General features: G+C 62.3%; 2 protein-coding genes across 3 annotated transcripts; one reads left to right on the top strand and one right to left on the bottom strand.

The window, feature by feature from the left end:
* The first annotated feature begins 6,616 nt into the window (after positions 1 to 6,616).
* Positions 6,617 to 14,982, top strand: PKP3 (plakophilin 3). Of its 2 annotated transcripts, XM_065882021.1 has the most exons (14): positions 6,617 to 6,697; positions 7,978 to 8,173; positions 10,318 to 10,394; positions 10,500 to 11,131; positions 11,219 to 11,342; positions 11,705 to 11,909; positions 12,199 to 12,373; positions 12,772 to 12,889; positions 12,964 to 13,134; positions 13,218 to 13,403; positions 13,699 to 13,852; positions 14,065 to 14,257; positions 14,346 to 14,433; positions 14,605 to 14,640. In XM_065882021.1, exons 1-14 carry the CDS (start codon positions 6,617 to 6,619, stop codon positions 14,638 to 14,640), a joined length of 2,436 nt encoding a protein of 811 aa, XP_065738093.1. The 2 variants fall into 2 exon arrangements, with proteins under 2 accessions (XP_065738093.1, XP_065738095.1); XM_065882023.1 differs by lacking the exon at positions 6,617 to 6,697 and having other exon boundaries at positions 7,936 to 8,173; positions 14,605 to 14,982.
* Positions 14,983 to 15,860: 878 nt separating this feature from the next.
* On the bottom strand, positions 15,861 to 21,898 carry SIGIRR (single Ig and TIR domain containing). The gene is made up of 10 exons (XM_065881937.1): positions 21,715 to 21,898; positions 19,958 to 20,120; positions 18,885 to 19,083; positions 18,255 to 18,388; positions 18,015 to 18,155; positions 17,474 to 17,617; positions 17,080 to 17,182; positions 16,865 to 17,015; positions 16,498 to 16,687; positions 15,861 to 16,198 (listed from the first exon to the last, which is right to left on the bottom strand). The coding sequence occupies exons 1-10, from the start codon at positions 21,763 to 21,765 to the stop codon at positions 16,035 to 16,037; spliced, it is 1,440 nt and encodes a 479-aa protein (XP_065738009.1). The 5' UTR covers positions 21,766 to 21,898; the 3' UTR covers positions 15,861 to 16,034.
* Positions 21,899 to 22,507: the final 609 nt, after the last annotated feature.

Here is a 22,507-nt window from a genome sequence, read left to right as displayed (position 1 = left end):
ACAGACCTTGGATGTCAGTCCTGCGCCACCCTCAAGGATGTGGGAACACTAGGCACCCCGGGGTGGCGGGTGACATGCTACAACCAGGTTGGGGTATAGTTAGGACTCAGTTGCCATAAATGGAAAGCCCAATGCATACTGGTTTAAACACAACGGGGGGTTTGCTTGACTTGTCTCGTGGAAGTCCGGGGTCAGGAGCCCCCTGGAGAGTCAGACGGACTGCATGATGCTGCCGAGGGCCCCCCCCCTTCCTTGGGGTCCCAGTCACGGCAGGGAGGCCAGTGCTCTGCCTGGCACCGGGCGCGCTTGCCCATATGAGTTCCTTGCAGCTGCTGTAACAGATTTCCACAAACAAAATGGAATTTCCTGTCTTATGGCTCTGGAGGGCGGAAGTCCTAAAATCGAGGTTTCCACAGGCCTGCGCCCCTTCTGGGGGCTTTAGGACTGAATCTGCTTCCCTCCTTCCCCAGCTCCTGGAGGCCACCTGGACTTCCTTGCTCATGGCCTCTTCCTCCATCCTCAAAGCCAGCAGCTTACCATTTTCATATCACTCTCCCTGTCTCTCTCACACCTCTACTACCATCATCACATCTCCTTCTCTGGCTCTGACCCTCCTGCCTCCCTCTTATAAGGACCCCTGGGATGACCCTGGACCCACCCACATAACCGAGGATAATCGCTGCATCCCAAGCAACATCCTTTACTTAATCTGCGAAGTCCGTCTTGCCATGGAGGTGACAGCCACAGGTTCTGGGGATTAGGGCATGGACATCTTTGGGGCTTTTACCCTGTACTGCCTCATTCTGTGGGAAGGCAGCACGTCCGCCCAGCACTCCACACAATCCTCGCAAGATTTACCTTGCCATGAACACAGGGCAGCAGGGAGGATTTCAGGGAAAGAAAAACCAGATGGACACTCCAGTCGGGCCCTGAGAAGACCCTAGAGATGGCCCGGGGCATTCAGCTCTGTGGCTGCTGACCAGGGCAGCCCGCGGGTGTCTGTGAACACTAAGTCACTCGTGACGTGAGTACTGCTGGTGCCCGCAGGGTGGAGGACACAGCTAACCTGCCACACACCTACTCAGAGGTTACCAGATGCCCCAGCTCATACTGCCCACTCCTCCCTAAGTATCTAGTTCAGAAGAAATGATCCCCAGATACAGATGTTAGTAACAAGAAAAGAACTAGCACTGGAATTAAGAATATATACTCCAGGGCTTCCCTGGTGGCGCAGTGGTTGAGAGTCCGCCTGCCGATGCAGGGGACGCGGGTTCGTGCCCTGGTCCGGGAGGATCCCACATGCCGCGGAGCGGCTGGGCCTGTGAGCCATGGCCGCTGAGCCTGCACGTCCGGAGCCTTTGCTCCGCAACGGGAGAGGCCACAACAGCGAGAGGCCCGTGTACCGCAAAAAAAAGACTATATACTTCCAAAAATTGGGGCGGGGGGAGTGTAACAGGTAGGGGAAGCATGCACATCAGAAAAATAACTACCTCTGGAAGCAGGAAAAAATGTCAGACAACATTTCATGTAATCTGGACTATACGTATACCATAATTTACTAATCCACTTTAACAACTGTTTATTGAGCACCCACTATGTGCCAGACACTGTGGAAGAAGTGGTGAACAAAACAGACAAGAATCCCTGCCTCGTAGAACTTACATTCTAGTGAAGCGTGAGGAGAAGCAGACGACAGACACAGTAAAACCATATCTGGTATATCAGCTGGTGGCAGCGCTTGTAAAGAAAAGTAAAGCCGGAAAGAGAATAGCGAGTCTGAGTGTGGCTGCCATTGTAAACAGTGGTCAGAAAAAGCCTGACCAGGCTTCCCTGGTGGTGCGGTGGTTAAAGAATCTGCCTGCCAGTGCAGGGGACACGGGTTCGAGCCCTGGTCCGGGAAGATCCCACATGCCGCGGAGGAACTAAGCCCGTGTGCCACAACTACTGAGCCCACGTGCCACAAGTACTGAAGCCCGCACATCTAGAGCCCGTGCTCCACAACAAGGGGAGCCACCACAATGAGAAGCCTGCGCACCACAACAAAGAGTAGGCCCTGCTCGCCGCAACTAGAGAAAGCCCGCTCGCAGCGACAAAGACCCAACTCAGCCAAAAATTAAAAAAAAAAATTCTAGAAGAAAATATGGGCAAAATTTTTATTAAAGAAAAAGCCTGACCTGAGAAGGTGACATCTCAGCAAAGCCCTGAGGTGCTGGTGAGGCTGCCAAGGACACAGATGGGGAAGGGGAGGAAGTCCGAGGTGACATTTGAAGACATTTTTAGACATCAGTGATAAACCCTTCTCATCACATCTTTTCAATATTATACTGGAAGTACTAGTTAACGCAACAAGACAAGAAAAGGAAATAAAAAGTATACAGATTGAGGAGGAAGAAATAACATTGTTTTAGTTTGCAGATGACATAATCATCTATGGAGAAAATCCAAAAGAATTAGCCAAAAAAAAGGAAAAGAAAAGAAAAAAAAAAGAAACTTCTGGAACTAATAATCAATTATAAGGACTTCCCTGATGGTCCAGTGCGTAAGATTCTGTGCTCCCAATGCAGGGGGCCCGGGTTCGATCCCTGGTCAGGGAAATAGATCCCGCACGCATGCTGCAACTAAGAGTCCGCATGGCGCAGCTAAGACCTGGCACAGCCGAAATAAATAAATATTTTAAAATAATAATAATCAGTTATAGCAAGGTTGCAGGATACAAGGTTAATATACAGAAGTCAATTGCTTTCCTATATACTAGCAATGAACTATTGGAATTTGAAATTTAAAACACAATACCATTTACATTAGCACCGAAAAAAATAAATAAATACTTAGGTTAAAATCTAACAAAATATGTATAAGATCTATATGAGGAAAACTACAAAACTGTGATGAAAGAAATCAAAGACCTAAATCAATGGCGAGATAGTCCATGTTGATGGATGGGAAGACTCAATATTGTCACGATGTCAGTTTTTCCCAACTTGATCTATAGATTCAATGCAATCCTAATCAAAACCCCACCAATCAACTAACTGATTCTTTTCTGGAGAGGCAAAAGACCCAGAATAGCCAACATAATATTCAAGAAGAATAAACTTGGAAGACTGATAGTATCCAACTTCAAGGCTTACTATAGAGCTACAGCAATCGAGACAGTGTGGTATGGGCAAAAGATTAGACAAAATAGATCAGTGGGGCAGAACAGAGAGCTCAGAAATAGACCCACATAAATGCAGTCAACTGATCTTTGACAAAGAAGCAAAGGCAATACAATGGAGCAAAGATGGTCTTTTCAACAAATGGTGCTGGTACAACTGGACATCCGCATGCAAAAAATGAGTCTAGACCCAGACCTTACACCCTTTACAAAAAATAACTCAAGATCAATCATAGACCGAAATGTAAAACACAAAACTGTAAAATTCCTAGAAGAGAGCACAGGAGAAAACCTAGATGACCTTGGGTGTGCTGATGACTCTGTGGACACAACACCAAAGGCTGATCCATGAAAGAGAGAATTGATAAACAGAACTTCATTAAAATGAAAAACCTCTTCTCTGCAAAACACAATGTCAAAAGAATGAGAAGATAAATCGCAGACTAGGAGAAAATATTTGCAAAAGACACATCTGAGAAATGACTGTTATCCAAAATATAGAAAGAACTCTTAAAACTCAACAATAAAATGAGTAACCCAACTGAAAAATGGTCAAATGACATTAATAGACCCCTCACCAGAGAAGAAATACAGATGGCAAATGAGCACATGGAAAGATGCTCCACATCCTATGTCATTGGAGAAATGCATATGATAAAAGAACGAGATACCTCTACACACCTATAAGAATGGCCAAAATCCAGACACCGACAAGATCCCTGGTTGCCCCCCACCCCACCCCCGGTCCCCAGCTCCAGGGGACGGAGGTCCTTCGGGAAAGGAAGCTGGAGCCTGAAGGGTTACCCAGCTCTGATGCTGTTCAACCAAAAAGGCAACAGCAGTTCTCGGAGCCGAGCAGATGGTGAGAGCAAAGGGCTCCTCGTGCAGCGATGGGAAAGGGCCCAGGGGAGCGGGAACCCCTTTGAGAACAAGACTAAAGCAAAACCACCGGGAGGAAGGCAAACGAACGCCCTCTTAACCTCAGTGGAGAAAGCGGCCCAGACCTAGCTGGGGGACTACTACCAAGACGCCCACCCACCAGCCAGCGCCAGTCCCCAAGCTCAGCCCTGTCCCGCTCAGGGAGACCTTTCCCTACACACCCTCACTTGCTTCGTAACTTGTGGAAACTTATTTAGCCTGGGGAACCTGTTTGCTGGCCTGTAAACTGGAGCCACATCTGCCTCCCGGCGCTCCTGTGAAGATTAAGGACAGACTGCGAACAGAGCACCCACCACCCAGCCTCTACCGCCGAGCCCTCGCAAACAGTGCCCATGGGTGGTGACGAGTTTCTCCAGGACCCGAGACAGGCCTCAGGAGGGAGGAAGCACCATCCCGCACCCCTCCAGGGACTGGACGCAGCTTTCTCTCCACCCTCCCTGCCCTGGGGCCCTCCCCTTAGTCAATTCATCCTCCTCCCCTGCTGGAGCACCCCCAACCATGGGCTCCGGCCACCCCGTTCCCTTTAGGGTCCTCTCTGGGGCCTCTGCAAGGCGCCCCCTCTGTCCCAGAGGCTCTCAGCTGCCCCGCCACCCAGACCAGCATCATTGCGGGCGGACCGCTGTGTCTGTGTCCCCCCCACCCCTCGACCCCAGAAGGAGCGCTCCCGCGAGAAGCTGCGTCTGCCTTGGTCACACACCTGCCCCGGAGCAGCGCCAGCGCATGGAAGAGCGCAGAACCGGCAAGGTGGACGGAAGACCTGAGGGGAGGGGGCAGACGGGTGGCGGTGGGGCAGTAACCCTTGGCGACCTTCCCCGCCAAAGGGGCGAGGCGCCAGGGGACACAGAGGATGCCCCGCCCCAGGGGGATCCGGGGCAGCGCCCGATGCGCAAGCCCAGGTAGGCTTCATGGAGGAACCCTAACCCTAACCCTGGGCTGGGCTGGGCTGGGCTGGGTTTGGCGGGAGCCCAGCCATCGGGACGTGGGAACGCTCGCGAGCTTGCTGACAGGAAACGTCGGGACGCGCACGGCTGGAGCCCTAGCAGCAAGACCCGCACCTCCGCGGCCCCCGCGGCGCGCCGCGCCCTCCCGCCTGGTACGCGCCCTCACGCTGATCCATCCCGCTCTCTGCAGGCTCCGTGGCCCCGGACGATCTACCTAACTTCTCTGTGCTCCAGCGCGCTCCAGAATCTTGTTTTGAATATTATGTTGCTGTCTACATCTTCAAGCTTTTCTCCTCCATTCCTGCCCCCAATAGCCCCACTCCAGACTCCCCACAGAGGTGGGGTGGGGTGCCCTCTGTACCCCTCCTCCAGCTCCCGCACACACCGGGCAACCCCTAGCCCCTTCACAGTGAGCGCCTCCCAGGTCACCAAAGCCAGCACCAGGAGGGCGTCCGTCCTTCCACCCGCCCCCTACTCTGGCCCTCGTACCTGAAAACCACCCCATATCGCCCCCCATCCCCTACTCCTCCTCCAGAGACTTTTGTAACAACTGCCTGGGGTCCCCCTCCTCCAGTAAATACCCCAGCCCGACCTCTAAGCTGTCGGGGTTGTAAATGCTAACCTGCCCCTCTTGGGCCCCCATAGCCCTTCCTTCCCAGGCCCCAGGGCAGAGTCCAGGCTCCCCCATCCCCCCACCTCCCAAGTAAGAGCATCACTCACCCTTGCAGGCCCTCAGGTCCCGGGATCTCAAACCCGAAAGTGCACAAACGCAGACTCCCAGGACCTACCACCTGTTCTCTAAGCTCCCTGGGTGAATCTTCCCCCATCTGCCACAGAGTCCCCTCCCCCAGGAAGTTCACCCTCAAGCCAGCACAGAATCCTTCTCGTGCTCTCTCCCTACACACCGGCTCCAGGAAGAGGGGGCTCTCAGGGAGGACGGAGCAGAAGGCTGGTCGCAGGGGTTGGACCGGGCTCTGAGCTTCAGATGGACACAGGTTCCAAGCCACAGCCAGTCCCTCAGGCCCTGCAGTGGTTAGAGAAATCTCGCTCGGGATCCCCAGGGTTTCCCTGGGCACTGAGCCACAAAGGCAGGAGATCCGAGGTGGGGAGGTGGAGGGGTCCACAGGTCCTCAGGGAGGCTCTGCACAGCCTGGGGGCCCCCGCAGCCCTCCCTGCCAAGAGGAGGGGGAAGCCCCGCAGGCTGTGGAAAACCGGACCTAGGGGGTATCTGCCTGGCGCCTCCTCTCCATCCCGTGGCTCCGACCCCACCAAAGCCCCTTCCATCCCTCTGCGGCCCTGTCCCACCACCCAGGGCCTCTGGACCCCACCTGCAGTCTGCCCCTCGAGGCCTGCTGCCCTGCCAGGTGGGCCCAGGCGGACTCGAGTGAAGGGCGGGCCTCCAGGCGCACTCAGCGCTGTACAAACTTGTATCCCGGGATTTCTCCACACAAAACACATCTCCCAGGGAAGCAACCGGTCTGATGAGCTCGCTGGGTGTGCGGGCGTTCCCACTCCACCCTCCCGGTGCCCCGGCAGTCCTGTCCCACACTGAGGCCCTGACGGCAGTGCTGGGCCCGGGATGCAGCCCAGGACTCCTCAGCCGGCAGCAGAGGCCTCTGGGATGAGCCCGGGGGCTGGCAGTATCTGGACCACCAGACGGGTAGGTCGCCCACTGTGCACATCCCCTGAGCCGGGAGGCTCCACCCCAGGGTTCACCTTGCCCTTTCCGGGGACCCTCCCCTCCCTCTCTCACCCCCAACGTTGACCTCTGACTCCCACCCCCAGTCCCCTCCCCAGCACTGACCTCACCCCTAGGGCTGCCTTCTGACCTCGACCCCACCTCACCCCCAGGCCACTGCCCCCAGCCACCATTCCCACCTGGGGCTCACGTCCCCTGCCTTCAGGGGACCAGGGCCCAGGGTCAGGGCCTCCCATGGGAGGGAAGGCCTGTGAGGGTGGCCCCAGGACGACTTTTCCAGGGGAACCCAGGAGGTACATGAGGCCACTCAGCCCACACCCCTCCAGCCCTCCTGGGCTCGGCCCCCACTCAGTCCACCAGGGGCCTGTCCTGGATCCAAGCCAGGCCTACACGGGAGGCCTTGGAGGGTGCTGGTCCAGCTGGCGGTGGCGCTCCAGGGAGACCTTCTTGGGGCGAGCGCTACTAAGCCTGGCCCTTGCCCTCCCACCACCGACTGCTGGGCCTCCCCTCCCCACACAACTCGGACCCTGCTCCGCCTGGACTCCTGGGCTCTCCCTGGAGCACGCCAGATCCTGAGCCCCCAGCCAGGGCAGGAGGGCCCCTCTGAGTCAACCCCCTGGGGCAGCCCCGCCTGCCCCTGCTGAGCTGAGCCTTGACTCATGGCTTGGGAGAGGCCTCCCACCTCCACAGGGGGCGGGAGCCCAGGAGGGCTAGCCAGCCCTTTGGAGGCCTCTGCAGAGCCCGGGGTGGGGGTGGGGGTGCTGGGGGCACTTCCGGAGTCTGCAGGATGGAGGTCTGGAGGGTCATGAGCCTGGGGTGGGCCCATCTCGCCTCTTGCTTCTGGGGTCTCTTGGGCACCAAGGACCAGGACGAGGGCCCCATAGAGCCCCTTTCCACCCTGAAGCTCCACTCCAAGCCTTTTATCCTCAATGCTGTCCCTTAGCACTTGACCCCTGCTAGGCCTCACTCCAACCATGGCTGCAGTGCCTGGTCACGCAGGGCCTGTTCTTCCGCCCAAATTCCACCTTAAGCGGGGCCCCTCCCTCCCACCTGGCCCAGGTGTCCCCGCCCCTAGCTGAGCTCAGGGCTGGGCGGGGTCAGTCTCCGGGCCAGCCCTGGGCAAGGCCAGCAGGGAGGGGACTTCGGGGACAGGGCCGCGCGGGAAGAGACAGTGGAGACAAATCCCGGCCCCCGTGCCCGCCGCCATGCAGGACGGTAACTTCCTACTGTCGGCCCTGCAGCCCGAGACGGGTGTGTGCTCCCTGGCGCTGCCCTCGGACCTACAGTTGGACCGCCGGGGCACCGAAGGGCCGGAGGCCGAGAGGCTGCGTGCAGCTCGTGTCCAGGAGCAGGTCCGCGCTCGCCTCCTGCAGCTGGGTCAGCAGTCTTGGCAGAACGGGCCGGCCCAGCCCGACGGCGCGGCCAGGGCTGCCAAAGGTAGGTAGACGCTGGCTGGGTGCCCACGGTGGGTGGCGGGTGGAGGTGGCCCCGGCAGGCATGGTGGTGCGAGGGCCAGAGGCCACGGTGGGGCCACTCCGGACTCAGCTCCCTGACTCACCCAGGCCCGTCTTGAGTCACCGCCCTACCCCTGCAGGCGTGGGAGAAGCCAGAGGTGAGGCCTCCACCTCCTGGCAGGGACCCCAGGGTCCTCCCTGCAAGTCGGGTTGGGCCTCACCTGCCCACCGGGCCCTGAGCCTCCCACCCACCCAGGGGGGGCACGGGAGAAGTGGCACGTGGCCGGCCAGGTCTGTCTCTGTCGGCAAACCCGGAACACGCACGCGTCCGGTCCCACACCCCACGGGCTCACACACGGTCTCAGAGACACGCAGACACACACGTCACTCCCCTGGAGACACAAACGCAGAGACACAGACGCCCAGACTGTAGCGTCCACCCCCCATGCCCCACAGGAATAAGCAGACAGAAAGGTGAGGGGCGGGGTCTGGGACTCCTGGAGGAGAGCCACGGCCTGTCTGGGCCAGGGTCTCCCTGCGGAATTGCCAGGGGGGAGGCCCTGCTGGGGTGACCCGGATACGCTCCATGAGAGCAGCGGGTGGGGGAATGCCCCTCAGGGCCAGGCAGCTCCCTGTGTAGGAACCCCGGTTCGTGCATGGGGCACGTGCACGGGTGTACGTGAGTGTGTATGTGCGTGTGCATGAGTGTGTGCAGCAAGTTCAGGGCACTTCTAGAAATGCCACTCCCTCCCTTGCCAGCTGCAGCCACAGGGACCAAGGTCAGACAGTAAGAGAAGCCTCCAGGATGTCCGGGGCCAAGACCCCGCTCCACGGCGGCTCGCGTGATCTCCAGAGGGCCCTTCCCAGTGCTGGCCGCCAGCGGCTGGTCGGGGGATAAGCGGGTCAGCCAGCACGGGGGCTGCCAGGGCTGGCTGGATTCCTATGTCCTCCCCTCCCTGGGCCTCAGCCTTGCTGGTGGCCAATTTGGGTGCCCAGGGGTCATGGGGTAGAGGAGGGAGCAGGGAGGGGTTAATTAGGGGAAAGAGGATTATAATTTGGGGGTGGGGGCCGTGCCCCGCCAAGGCCGGGCCTCACTAGCGTCAAAGGGTTAATAGCCCCTGCCCAGAAGCCTCATTAACCAGGGCCTGTCTGGGGAGCGTGCTGGGTGGGGGAGTCCCCCCAGACCTAACTGAAGCAGAGGTTGTGGGAGGGTCCAAGGCCCCTCCTTCCCTTCACCCTCACCCTGAATCCCTTCAGCCAAGTCACTCTACCCTGGCCTTCGGGGGATAGGACTCTTCCCCCTCCAGGTGTGACCACAGCAGGGACTCTAGCAGAGGCTGACCACTCCAGGAATACCCTCCCAACCCAAAGACCCCACCCCTGGCATTGCCCAGGTGATGCACCCCCCAGTCCATTCCCACTGCTCTGCCTTGGTTTGACCTTTGCCCAACTCTTCTCCGGGTGTTCTCAGCTCTTCCTAGACACCCGACCAACCACACCGCGCCACCTGTCATCCACATATTCATTCAGTTGTCCCTTCAGCATCCATCCTCCCGGCTTAGATACCCCTTCACACACCAGTCAGTCTGTTCATCCAACCCACCCTCCCCCCACCTCTCCACCCTCCACCCTCCATCCACCTGCCCGTCTGTCCACTCGCCATGCAGGCGGGCTGGTGCCGGTGCCCCCAGTTTGTGTGTGGCTAGGGGTGGGTGTGGCTCGGCCAGGTGGGTCAGGGGACTGCGCCTCAGGGCACTGGTCCAGGGAGACTGTGTCCGCGGCGAGTGACCAACAGCACAGGATGGGCTCCCGGGAGGTCAGTGTGGCTTCCTGGGGGCAGTGGCCAGGCGTTGTGCCCTGGCAGGGATCGGGAAGCTGAGGAAGGAGGCCCTGGCACACTAGGTAGCCGGGAGGTCAGCAGGGTGAGCACATCTGTCCCCCGCTGAGGGGCACAGCTGGAAGGGACGGGGGCTGTGGGAGGGATGACAAGGTGACGGCAGGGACCGGAAGCCAAGGCACCTGCCCCAGAGTCCACTGGCCTCCCCACCAGGGCTCAGGGCAGGAGGGGAGGCAGGAGGCCAGTGCCTTGCCATCGGCCCAGCCAGGCTGCGCTGTCCCTGTCCGCAGGTGCGTGCCGGGCTCAGTACCACACCTTGCAGGCCGGTTTCAGCTCCCGCTCCCAGGGCCGGAGCGGGGACACCTCGGTGAGTGACAGCCCGGGGTCCCGTGAGGGAGGTTCTGGGGGCTCTGGGGGCTCCAGCGTCAGGAAGCCAAGCGGCCCTCACTGCCCTCCCCTCCCTGTCCCACAGACCTTCCAGCCCATCGCCAGGCCCGCCTGCAGCCCTGTCTCCTGGTCTTCCCGCTCGGCCGTGGACCTGAGCTCCGGCCGAAGGCCGAGCTCAGCCCACAGCAGGGGCAGCGCCCTTGGGGCGGCAGGGTATGGGGGTGCCCGGCCCGCCGCGCCCCCGCCCACCCGGCCCACGTCCTTCCACGAGCGTGGCGGGGTGGGGAGCTGGGCGGATCACGACACCTTGTCCCTGTGCTCGCTCAGCCTGGGGGCCGGGGGCCCGGATGACCGCCATGGAGTGGTGGAGGAGTGGCTGGAGCCGGCGGCCGCCTCCCCCTACAGGGCCTCTGCCTCTGAGCGCCGGGCCAGCTCCAGCTCTGGCCGGGCTGGGGGCCTGGGCTGGCTGGAGGCTGCCGAGGGGCCGCCCAGCCGAACCATCCGTGCCCCCGCCGTGCGGACCCTGCAGCGGTTCCAGAGCGGCCACCGCAGCCGTGTGGCGGCTGGCGGAATGCCAGGGGGCGTCCTGGAGCCCGTGACCCGGGCGCCATCTGTGCGCAGCCTCAGCCTCAGCCTGGGCAACTCGGGCCACCTGCCGGACGTGCGTAGGCTGGACAGCTACAGTGGCCACCGCACCTTGCAGAGGCTCAGCAGCGGGTGAGCTGGGCCTGGCTCGGGGAGGGGGCTTCTGCCTAACCCTGGCCTGTCCCCAGGCTCAGCCTGACCTGCCTCTTTTCTCTGCAGCTTTGATGACATCGACCTGCCCTCGGCGGTCAAGTACCTCATGGCCTCAGATCCCAACCTGCAGGTGCTGGGAGCAGCCTACATTCAGCACAAGTGCTACAGTGACACAGCAGCCAAGAACCAGGTGACCACCCCTGCTTCCCACCCTCACGGGCCCCCCTTCACTCACTGTCCTCTGTCTGGTCCCTGACCACCCCTCACTGATCCCCAGGGCCTCCTCAGCAGAGGAGGGGCAGGAGGGACTGGCTTGCACAAATCTGAATACACCTGCACGCTTCTGCTCACATCTGCACACACCTGCATACATCTCCATACACCTGTATGTGTATGCACACGTCTCCATATACCTGCACATACCTGCACACCTCTGCACACATCTCCATACACCTGCACATGTACTCACACATCCACACACACCTGCATACGTTTGCACATACCTATGCAGCGTGTGCACAAGCGCTAACACCCGTGTGGCTATGCCCACAGGCCCGCAGCCTGCAGGCTGTGGCTAGGCTGGTGAAGCTCTTCAACCACGCCAACCAGGAGGTGCAGCGCCACGCCACGGGCGCCATGCGCAACCTTGTCTACGACAACGCGGACAACAAGCTGGCCCTGGTGGAGGAGAACGGCATATTCGAGCTGCTGCGTTCGCTGCGTGAGCAGGACGACGAGCTGCGCAAGAATGTCACAGGTGGCCCTGCTCCCCGCCCGCCGCTCTGCCACCCTTCCCTCGGTCCCCACGGCCATCCCTGGGGCATGTCTCCTTGGAGTTGGACTCCAGCCCCAGGCCCCGTGTCCCCAAGCGTCCTCCTCTCTGCGCTGTTGCGGCCCCGTGACCCTACACGCCATACTCAGGCTCTCCCCAGCGAGGCTCTTGGGTGAGGCTCGAAGTGCCAGGCGGGGCCCTGGGCACCATCCCCGGAAGAAGCAGAGGGGCTGGAGGGCCGTCCCTGACCACAGCCTCGCCCCACCTGCCACAGGGATCCTGTGGAACTTGTCCTCCAGTGACCACCTGAAGGACCGCCTGGCCCGAGACACGCTGGAGCAGCTCACAGACCTGGTGCTGAGCCCCTTCTCAGGGGCCAGGGGACCGCTCCTCACCCAGCAGAACGCCTCGGAAGCGGAGATCTTCTACAATGCCACGGGCTTCCTCAGGTGCGACGGGCAGCAGGCAGGGGAGGCCCAGAGAAGGGGCGTTAGGATCTGAGATCTGAATGACAAGGCGGGGCCACCGGGGGTGGGGGTCTGGGAGAAGTGGACAGAGAGGCAGAGGCGCTGACGCAGGTGTGGCCCCCGACCAGACGCCAACAGACTGGGGGCTGCAGGCTCAAATTTCTTTAAATCAGGGATTTGATCTGACATTTATAACCTCCCCGGAGCCCCGGACACTTTGAGAAGTGGATGGCGGATGGGCATGCGGAGGTGCCGAGGGGCAGAGCCCAGCTCGGGGGAGGAGGGGATTGGTGCTCGGGATCTCAGCATTGGGTGGGTCCCTGAGGGGTGGGCTCTGCCTGTGGCCCCAGTGGGGGTCTCTGATCTGCCTCCATCCAAAGGAACCTCAGCTCGGCCTCCCAGGCCACTCGCCAGAAGATGCGTGAGTGCCACGGGCTGGTGGACTCCCTGGTCACCTATATCAACCACGCCCTGGACGTGGGCAAGTGCGAGGATAAGGTGAGGCTCAGCCAGTGCCCCGGGGCCCGAGGGGCTCCAGCCTGCTCTGACCGAGGTCCGCCCTCTGTCCACAGAGCGTGGAGAACGCCGTGTGCGTGCTCAGGAACCTGTCCTACCGCCTGTACGACGAGATGCCACCGTCGGCCCTGCAGCGGCTGGAGGGCCGAGGCCGCCGGGATACGGCAGGGGCGCTGCCAGGCGAGGCAGTGGGCTGCTTCACGCCACAGAGCCGGCGGCTCCGAGAGGTGGGTGCGGGCCTGGGCAGGGGGGCGGGCGGAAGCAGGGATCCCGGGTGACCTCGGCTGACCCTCCACGCCCTCCTGCCCAGTTGTCCCTCACGGCCGACGCGCTCACCTTCGCCGAGGTGTCTAAGGACCCCAAGGGCCTGGAGTGGCTGTGGAGCCCCCAGGTCGTGGCGCTGTACAACCGGCTGCTGCAGCGCTGTGAGCTCAACCGGCACACGACGGAAGCGGCTGCCGGCGCGCTGCAGAACATCACCGCAGGCGACCGCAGGGTGAGGTGGCCTGGGACCACACCGGGCCACGCGCTGCGGCGCGAGGCACTGGGGACGCAAGGGGTGAACGGCGGACAGGAGCCCGCTCTCCCGGACTTTATGGTGCATCGGGGGGCCAGAACTTCAGAGCGAGAGAGGGAGGCGGGCAGGATGCGGCTGGAGGATGCCACCTCGGCCCCCGGGGTCTGCACTGAGTTTAAGGAAGGTGCCGGGAGGGTTGGGCCAGGAGGGAGCAGACCCGGGGCCTCCACGGGGCACCAGCACCCATTCTCACCAGCCCCTCTCCCGCCGGCAGTGGGCGGGCATGCTGAGCCGGCTGGCTCTGGAGCAGGAACGCATCCTGAACCCGCTGCTGGACCGAGTTCGGACGGCTGACCACCACCAGCTGCGCTCACTGACCGGCCTCATCCGAAACCTGTCTCGGAATGCCAGGAACAAGGATGAGCTGTGTGAGTCCAGCCGTCCCGAGGCCTGGGTTCTACCTCCCCTGGGGGCCGGGCGCGTGCCTGGACTCTGTCTGTACTGCTGCTTCTCCGGCCGGCTTCTGGGAAGCCAGCGCTGGTGGACAGACAGGCGCCGAGGGGGAGCAGGGAATGGCAGGCGCCGAGGGGGCGGGGCAGGGGGCGGGCAACGGAGACTGACCACCCCGACCTGCTGGCAGCCACCAAGGTGGTGAGCCACCTGATCGAGAAGCTGCCCGGCAGCCCGGCTGAGAGCTCTCCCCCAGCCGACGTGCTGGTGAACATCATGGCCGTCCTCAACAACCTGCTGGTGGTCAGTCCCGTGGCCGCCCGAGACCTGCTCTACTTCGACGGACTCCACAAACTGTTCTTCATCAAGAAGACACGGGACAGGTGAGGGCCCGAGCCCCGCACGCCCCCTGCTCGCCCTGCCTCCTGGCCAAGCCTGTCACCCCACTGACCCCTGCCCCCTACCCCCCAGCCCTGACAGTGAGAAGTCCTCCCGGGCAGCCTCCAGCCTCTTGGCCAACCTGTGGCAGTACAACAAGCTCCACCGAGACTTCCGGGCGGTATGTTCCCGCGGTCCAGGGCAGGTGGGGCTGTGAGCGTGGGACGTGGGCACAGGACGGCAGGGAAGGACACGGAAACCCATGTGGCCCAGGGCACCCATGAGACCAGGGGCCTGGGGGGACGGGATGCAGAGCAGTAGCGCCCTGACTCCAGGCCCCTCTCCGCCGCAGAAGGGCTACCGAAAGGAAGACTTCCTGGGCCCGTAGGCGAAGCCTCCCTTGGAGAAGGAGCGTGCGATGTGACCCGCCTCCGAGAGAAGGGCTCAGCTCAGGGCTGCTCACCAGCTGGCCTGGAGGAGAAGGTTGATGACGGCCCAGGGGCTCTCGCTGGAGTCCCATCCACGTGCAACTTGAAGGCCTGGGCCACGGGGGAGGGGACAGGGGCTTGCGGCTGGGGAATTGGCTTCTGCAGGGCAGGGGGTGGGGCAGGGCTTGAGGCTGCTCTGATGCGTGGGGTGGTGGCCAGGTCACACTGGCAGAGGTGGCTCTGGCTGTGGCCCAGCAGTGCCTCGGGACAGCCAGCAATGGGAATAAAGGTGGCCGTGAACATAGCAGCCACAGCCCCTCATGCTTCTTTGGTTGGTCAGACTTGGGGGTCGGACCCAAGGACTCAGCAATGTCCCCAAGAGCAACCATGCCTGCAACCATGCCTGCCCCTTAGGACACTCCCCGCTGGGCCCATACACAGGCCTCTACAGGTCAGGGGACCCAGGACAGGGAGGAGGGCGTGTCCAGCAGCAGGAGAGCTGGCGGAGAGAATGGAGGAGATGGGGCAGACAGCAGAGGCAGCCTCAAGCCAAGTGAGATGCGGAAGCAGCGGAGCCGGGGACCTGGTGTGCAGAGGAACGAGCACTTCTGGGGCAGCTGTGACTCCTACTGGCCTCGGTGCTGCCCTACCGGGCTGTGCTCACGTGGCAGATGCAGCCAACACCTCTCCCTGCCCTGCCTTCCTGGGCCTGGAGGTGCCCTGATAGGTATACTCATGCTGTCTGAGGCTTGGGGTCCAGTAGGTTTTGGGACCTCTCCATCTCACCAAGCCAGGCCCTTTGGTTGTAAAGTTCCCACTGACATTTTTTACAACAACAGGCTTTTTTTGCAAAGCTCAGAACCTGAAGTCTCTAAGGGGCCTGCCCCCCAAGGGACTGTCTGGATCACAGTGGGACTAGGAACAGTCACGGCCCCAAGCAGGGAGACCTGAGGAGGCCGCTGCAAGAGACACGCCTCAGCTGGCTCAGGACGGAGGAGGATGGGGAGAGGGTGGGCTTGAGGGGACACCCAGGTGCAGTGACCAGGTGGCCATGGAGCGAGAAAAGGAAGGGATCCAGGGCCCTGGAGTGCCTGAGACGGAAGTGAGGGGTGGGGTGTTCTGCTCAGAACACTGCATACCCACTTCCTGCCCCAGGGGAGGAGAGGCCGAGACCTGGGCAGGATTCCAAAGGACTTTATTTCTGGCACAAGGAGGGTTGCTGGGCCCACTCTCCTTCCCCGAGGTCCCAAGGCTGCAGGTAGACAGGGCTCGTGGTCCTGCTGAGTGGGAAAAAAACCCACCCCAGCCCTGCCCCAGCTGTCCCTGGTGAACCTGCTGCTCCAGGGGGCAGGGGCTACACGTCATCCTCCGACACCAGGCAGTAGAAGTCCGTGCGGGCACTGTAGTTTCGGGAGCCAAGGTCCGACACATCCACTTCACTGCCTTGGCCCTCTCCAAGCGAGACCCCACTTGCATGCGGTGGAGCTGCTGGCTCCCCAAAGACAGGCCCTCGTACACCTGGGGAGGGGTACCGCCAGGCCTGAGGCTGGGCCGCCCACAGCCTGCCTTCTGCCAGGGTCACTCCCTGCTGCCCCTCCTGCATGGTGGTATTTGAGGTCCTGGAGGTTCCCAGTCAGGCCCCGGGCCCGACCACCTTCATGGAAAGAGGCAGTGGGAGGTGCTGGGAATTAAGCCCATCCACGGGCTGCAGGGAGCAGTCCCTGCCACCTGGACCCTTTTTGGGGCTCCACCTTACGCAGCCCCCCTCCAACTCAGGCTGAGCTTCTCAGGGTCAGGGGTGGGGCCGGTGGGCATACCCAAGTCCCCCTCAGGGTCAGGGTCCAGCTCCGGGTCCAGGGTCCGACCCTCTGGGACCCGGCCTCCCACAATCAGCATGGGGTCCTTGTCATCCTGCAGCCGGGTCTGGGGGTCTCCCTCCATCGCTCTGTACTGCACCTTCCGTGGCAATGCCAACTGTAGCTCTTTCCAAAAATCGGAGGAAGGTGTCTGGAGGCCAACGTGGGGCAGTTAGCGAGCGTGAACAATTGAGGGGGTGCCAACACGGAAAGACCCTGGTCTCCTTGGCCGCAAAGAGCCCATTCCTCTGGGCGGCTGACCATGGCACTCCACCCACGGGCTCCCATCCACAAGCCCCCTCCCTCCCCGCCCCCTGCCCCTCCGCACCACGGAACCGGGCCTCCAGAGCAGCAGGGTCACCAGGTGGCGATGCTGGCGCAGCAGGCGGAGCGCAGGGTGTGCGGGGTCGCGCCGCTGGCCCTCGAAAGTGATGAAGATGGGTCTGCGCGTGAGCTCCAGCAGCCGGCACAGGCCCTCCCTGCGAGGGCGGCACAGTCAGGGGGGGCGCAGTTGGGGCCCACCCAGCCCCGCGCGGGACCCACCGGAAGCTGTGACTGCACCAGGCCCGGCCGAGGAAGGCGTCGGACAACACCACGACGAGGCGCCGGCAGCGGCTCAGGTTCACCAGGAGGTCGGCCGACGGCTCTGCGGGAACCCGTGCATCGGCGGGGGCGGTGCGGACGGGGCCCTAGAAGGGGCGGGGCCCTAGCCTGGGCCTGAGGAGAACCCGAGGGGGCGTGGCCCTAGGAAGGCGGGATCTGGGCCGGAACAGGGGCGGGGCCCGAGTAGAGATGGGGCTGGGCCCTGCACGGGGAGGAGATGGGCTTTGAGGGGCGTGGCCCTGGAAAAAGGCGGGGTCTGGGTCGGAACAGGGGCGGGGCCTGCGCCCCGGATCGGGGCTGGGCCCGAGCGGAAAGGGGCAGGGCGCCGCGGTACCCGCGCGTGGCAGGAGGTCGCGGTCGTCCAGAAAGAGCTTGTAACCCCGACGGCGCTCCAGCTGCGGCTTCAGGATGAAGTTCACGAACTTCCGGTCCTCGGGGCTGTCGCTGTAGGAGACGTAGGCGTCGTAGAGCTTCCCGTCTGCGGACGGCGGCGGGTCAGCCCGGCCGCTTTCCAGGCCGAGGCTTGCCACCCTCGGGGCCCCCTAAACCTCCCCCGTTGTGCCCCGGGGTCCAGGCCAGCCCCCCAGACGCAGATCCAGCAGATCTCGGCCCCGGGCCCCGCTTAGACCCCTCCTCAGCACAGGATTCCGAGTGGAGCCCTGGAACCAGGCTACCGTGGCGCCCTTCTGCCGGCCCTGTGCCCTCCTGGGCTGCACAGAGACACCCCCCTTTCCTGGACTGGGATCTCTCCAGTGCCCTCCAGGGACGGATGCCTCCTCGCCCCCACCTCCAGAGCCAATCCCCCCCACCCAGAGCTGAGCCTAGGGAGGCCCCGTGGCTGACTCCGCCTCCCCATGCATCCGCGCCCCACGCACCGTTCATCTCCACCTCCCCATACGTGTCTTGGTACCAGAGCAGTACATTGAGTCGACACTTCGCGTATAGCAGCGCTGCCAGCAGCAGGACCAGCAGGACCAGAAGTGAGGCCAGCACCGCGGCCACGTGCCCAGCCAGGCCTGGGGACAGAGCCACTGACTGAGCCAGCCCAGCACCCTCCAAGCCTAAAGGCTCCCCAGGCCTCCCTCCTACCTTCTGCCCCACTGGACCCCACTCACCAGCTCTCCAAAGAGTGAAGGAAGAGGAGCTGATGTTCTGGACGGAGCAGGTGAAGGTCCTGAAGTCTTCAGTACTGGTCAGGTTGATCCCCAGGACACTGGACACAAGCACCTCTGACCAGTTGGCCTTGACCCTGGGGAGACCAGGCCCCACCCCCTCACCTGGGGCCCGACAGCATCACCGGATGCCCCAGAGCCCCACTTGTCTGGGACTCACCCAGAGAGGCTGTAGATTTGGGCCTCCTGGGCAGTCCTTGGGCCATAAGCTAAGAGAAATGGCAGAACATGAAGGGGGTGTGGATCTCTTTTGGGACAGTCACCCTAATCCTGGATCTGGGTCCTGGGGGTCCTCAGATCCTAGGCTTGGCCCGACGGTCAGTGAGTAATTCAGGCTGTAGGACTCTGCTGGCCCCCATGGCCCTGGGTGGTCTACAAGGTGAGTGTCTAGAGGGGCCGTCTGTCCCTGCAGTCAGTGTGCATATCCAGAGTGGCACTCTGCCCATGGCATGTCTGGCCAGTCACTCCCCAGCCCATGTCCAGGTCATTACAGACCAGGGTGTAGGTCAGAGAGGCCACTGGGGGGGGTATATCCAGCGTGGTCACCTGACCCTGGACACCCTCATCTCTTACCAGGAGTCCTCATGGAGGTCATAGTGGCTTCCATTGCCCAGCAGCAGCCCATCTCTCAGCCACTGGACCGAGGGCAAGGGGCAGTGGGGCCCAGAGGCCACTGAGGCCGTGCAGTTCAGAGTGACCACACTGCCCGGGGCAGGCCACAGCACCTGGTCCCCAGATGGGGAGAGGAAGTCAGGGGCCCTGTCGCAGGCTCCTGCAGAGAGAGGACCGAGTGGGTTAGCTGTGCCCACGATGCCAGCCTCCCACTGTCCACAGATGGTCTGTGGGCCAGGAGAACACCACGGTGGCCAGTGGCATGTGCTGCTCGGTAACCGCACCACGTCTGTCCACGCGTCCCACGGGGGACAGGGCCTGGCATTTGGCACCTCTAACCCCCGCAGCAGCCGGTTCGTATGTGTTCTGCCTGCCCCAGATGTGGCTGCCCGTCCCCAGAGAAGATGTTAGCACGGAGTCATGGCTGAGCTGGCCCAGCACCGCCCTCCAGCTCAGCAGGGCCCGCCTAGCTGCCTGTCTACCCAGGACGTGAGCCAGCACACATTTCCTGTGTGCACCTGTCGCCCACTGCTCTGATGCCCAGGCCCCGGCCCCTCTGCTGGACACCAGTGGTTTGGGGGAGTCGGGTTGGGCGTCAGCACCTTCCACCTGGTATGGGAGCTGGGGGTTCCAGGACCCTCTACTCCTGGCTACAGGCAAGCCTTCTCACCTCCCCAAGATCTTTAAATTGGGGTGATGAGCCGGAGCCGGTAGTCATAGAAGACCGCCATCATCTTGGTAGTGTGGTCTCCCAGCAGCCCACCCCCAATGGCCCCCCACCAGCGCCCACTCCCAGTATCCCTGGGCTTTCCTGACCCCCACGAGCCTGGTCAGGAGGCCTTGGGCAGGAGACGGTGTGGGCCCATCCTAACCATGGGGTCAGGACCCCGGGCCATAGGGGAGGGGCAAACAGAGGTCTTTGTACCCCTGGCTGGAGGCCAAGCAGAGAGGCCAGGCCACACTGCAGCGTGGAGCCAGCCTGAGGGGCAGGAGGTGGGAGTGGAGCCCGTGCCCATCCCTCTCTGGCCGTCTACCTGCCATGGTCTGGCCGGGGCCTCCTCGAGGCAGGCTGGACACTGGTGCCACCCACGGCTCCCCGGGGCTCCTCGGCCGAGCAGACTGATCCCTCAAGGGCCGGGCAGGATTCACTCTCTGTCCTTGTGGCCAGACAGTCAGGGCACCAGGATGGGTCAGAGGCTGCCGCCATCCCCGGAAGCAAGTTAAACAAGAACAGGATAAGTTAACGTGTAACTCTGGCCACTGAAGCACTGCCTCTGTCCCAGCTGCCGCGTGGAGGCCCGAGCACCAGGCACGTCATCTGCCCCAGGGACACGGTGACAGCCCAGGGTGGGACAGCACTCCCGGCACACCTCGTGAGCCCAGGAGTTGGCCTCGTTCCCAAGTCCCCTGGGACAGGGCTGCCACACACAGGCAGGGGGGCTGCAGTACAGCCGCACTCAGCCTGTACCGAGGCTCCGGGGGGCTCGGGGTTCTCGAGTGCTGGGCTGCCTGACTGAGCCTCACTCCCAGCCATGGGGTTTTGTTCTGGACGCCATCCTGGGTGCACCACGCACGCGTGAACCCTGCACTTGAGGCTGCACTGGGCCGAGGTGTCGAGGCAGGAGGGGTGAGCGGGGGGTCAGGCTGGTCTCACGGGGCAGCCCTCCTTCTGGGTCCTGTGCTGGCGCCTCCACCCATTTGTCATCTTCAGACCCAGACACTCTTGTCCACACTGTCCATATAGTTGTCCAAGGGAAGCCCCCACCCGCCCACGGTGACCTTTCTCTCCTCCACGGGGTCTGGGACCACTCCCGGCCAGACTGGCAGCAGCCACACGCCTCTTGACCCACAAAGCTCTCCAGTGACCTGGGCTGAACGGCGGGGCACGAAGCCCCAGTGGCAGAGCCTTTGAGGAAGACTCCTTGGCAGCCGGGCCCTGGGCACCTCCTCCCTGGTGCCCAGCGGGTATTTACTGGGCACCTAGTCCTCCCCCTGCTCCCTGCTAAGTGGACACACCAGGGCCCCGGCTCCTTCAGGCCCTCCCCCCACCTGTAGGGCCCCTGAGGCTTTGCAGGGACGAGTCTTAGCCTGCCCCCCATTCCTTCGGCACGGGTGACCCGATGTGGACCCGTGATCAGCTGGAAGCCCCTGGTTTGGCTGGGCTGGAATTTCCTCAGAAATCGGTGGAGCATCTGGCTCTTTCCCGGGGGGCTGGTGCGGAGGGTCCTTCCAGAAGCCCTTTGGAGTGGAGGGCAGTCCTGGGAAGGCCCTTGAAGCAGGAGGACAAGCCCACTGAGGGCTATGGGAGGCTGGGCGGCTCACGCCCCCTCCCCCAGCCCAGCGGGTCCCAGGGCAACTCCTACAGTGGCCCCTTGGCCTCTGTAACCTCAGAAGACCTCCTACCCCTGGAAAGGCAACCTCGGACCCTCCTGGAAATTCAGGCCAGACCACATGGCCAGGCGACAGGTGTCCCCCTGCACACCCTCCACTGCAACCCTCCCCATCCTCTGTGTAGTCTGTGTTGTGCGACCGCCCCCTGCACGCCCCACACACGCCTGCACGTGCACACCCCACACCACACACACGGCGCCTCACACCCACCCGCAGCCTCCCGTCAGCCCTCGCTCTCTCACTGGCACACACGCACCACGCACACACGCGCACACGCAAGCCACGTGCTTTGCGGGCCTCCCCTCAGCCAGGCCTGATTTCGAGGAGAGGGCTCAGGCCGGAAAAGGCATCCAAGGACGAGAACACAGGCTCACGCTGAGCAGCGAGAACACGAAGTCACCTGGTTCCAGCTCTTTCCTCCTGAGGAGGGGATGTCCGTCACTGAGGTCATTCACGTGTGCTTGGGAGCAAACTGTTTGCTCGGCTGGGCCCCCGGCCCAGTCCAAATCACCACGGCTGCCCCAGACGCATCGCCAAGCACGGCGAGGACCTGGCTTTTGTTTGTGCGTTTTAATAAGAACTTTCCCCGTAGCTTCCTGGCTTTGCAGTCACATCCTCTCCTCAACCTAAACCCCACCCAGGCACCCACCCTCCTCCCCAGCCGGCTGGCGGGCGGGCGGGCAGTTGGTGGTTCTCCCCGCCAGCCCCGCCTGCCCCACTCTTCCTGTAACTCTGAGTCAAGCAGCTCCTTCCTCTAGGGCCCGCCCCAGCCCACCCGGGCACCGGCACCGTCCTTCCCTTCCCAAGGCTAGGCCTGGGTGAGCGGGGAGGTGGCAGAAGGGCTGGGGGCCATGGTGATATGTGGGGGTCCTGGCCAGTGGACCCCCAGTCAGGGCCATCCTGCACACGCCTGAGGAGCTGGGCAGTATGGCCTGCTTCCCGGACACTCCCTATGGTCCCAACACCCAGGAGATGGGGGGGGTGTCTCCACGTAGCTCCCCAGGCCCCAGTGAGCAGCCCCGATGTATCTCTGACCTCTGACCTGCCAGGGTGATGGGTGGGGCTCCTGTGGAAACTCTCACCAATAACGGGCCCTTGAACAGGGCTCTCTGGCCCCCTCCCTGTCCACCTCCCAGGTGTAGCCCCCAAATGGTGAGCAGTTACAAGGGGGCTGGGGTATCACATGGACCTTA

Source organism: Phocoena phocoena, chromosome 8 (assembly GCF_963924675.1).
Source record: "Phocoena phocoena chromosome 8, mPhoPho1.1, whole genome shotgun sequence".
NCBI classification, from domain to species: domain Eukaryota; kingdom Metazoa; phylum Chordata; class Mammalia; order Artiodactyla; family Phocoenidae; genus Phocoena; species Phocoena phocoena.
This window is presented reverse-complemented; position numbering and strand designations above follow the sequence as displayed.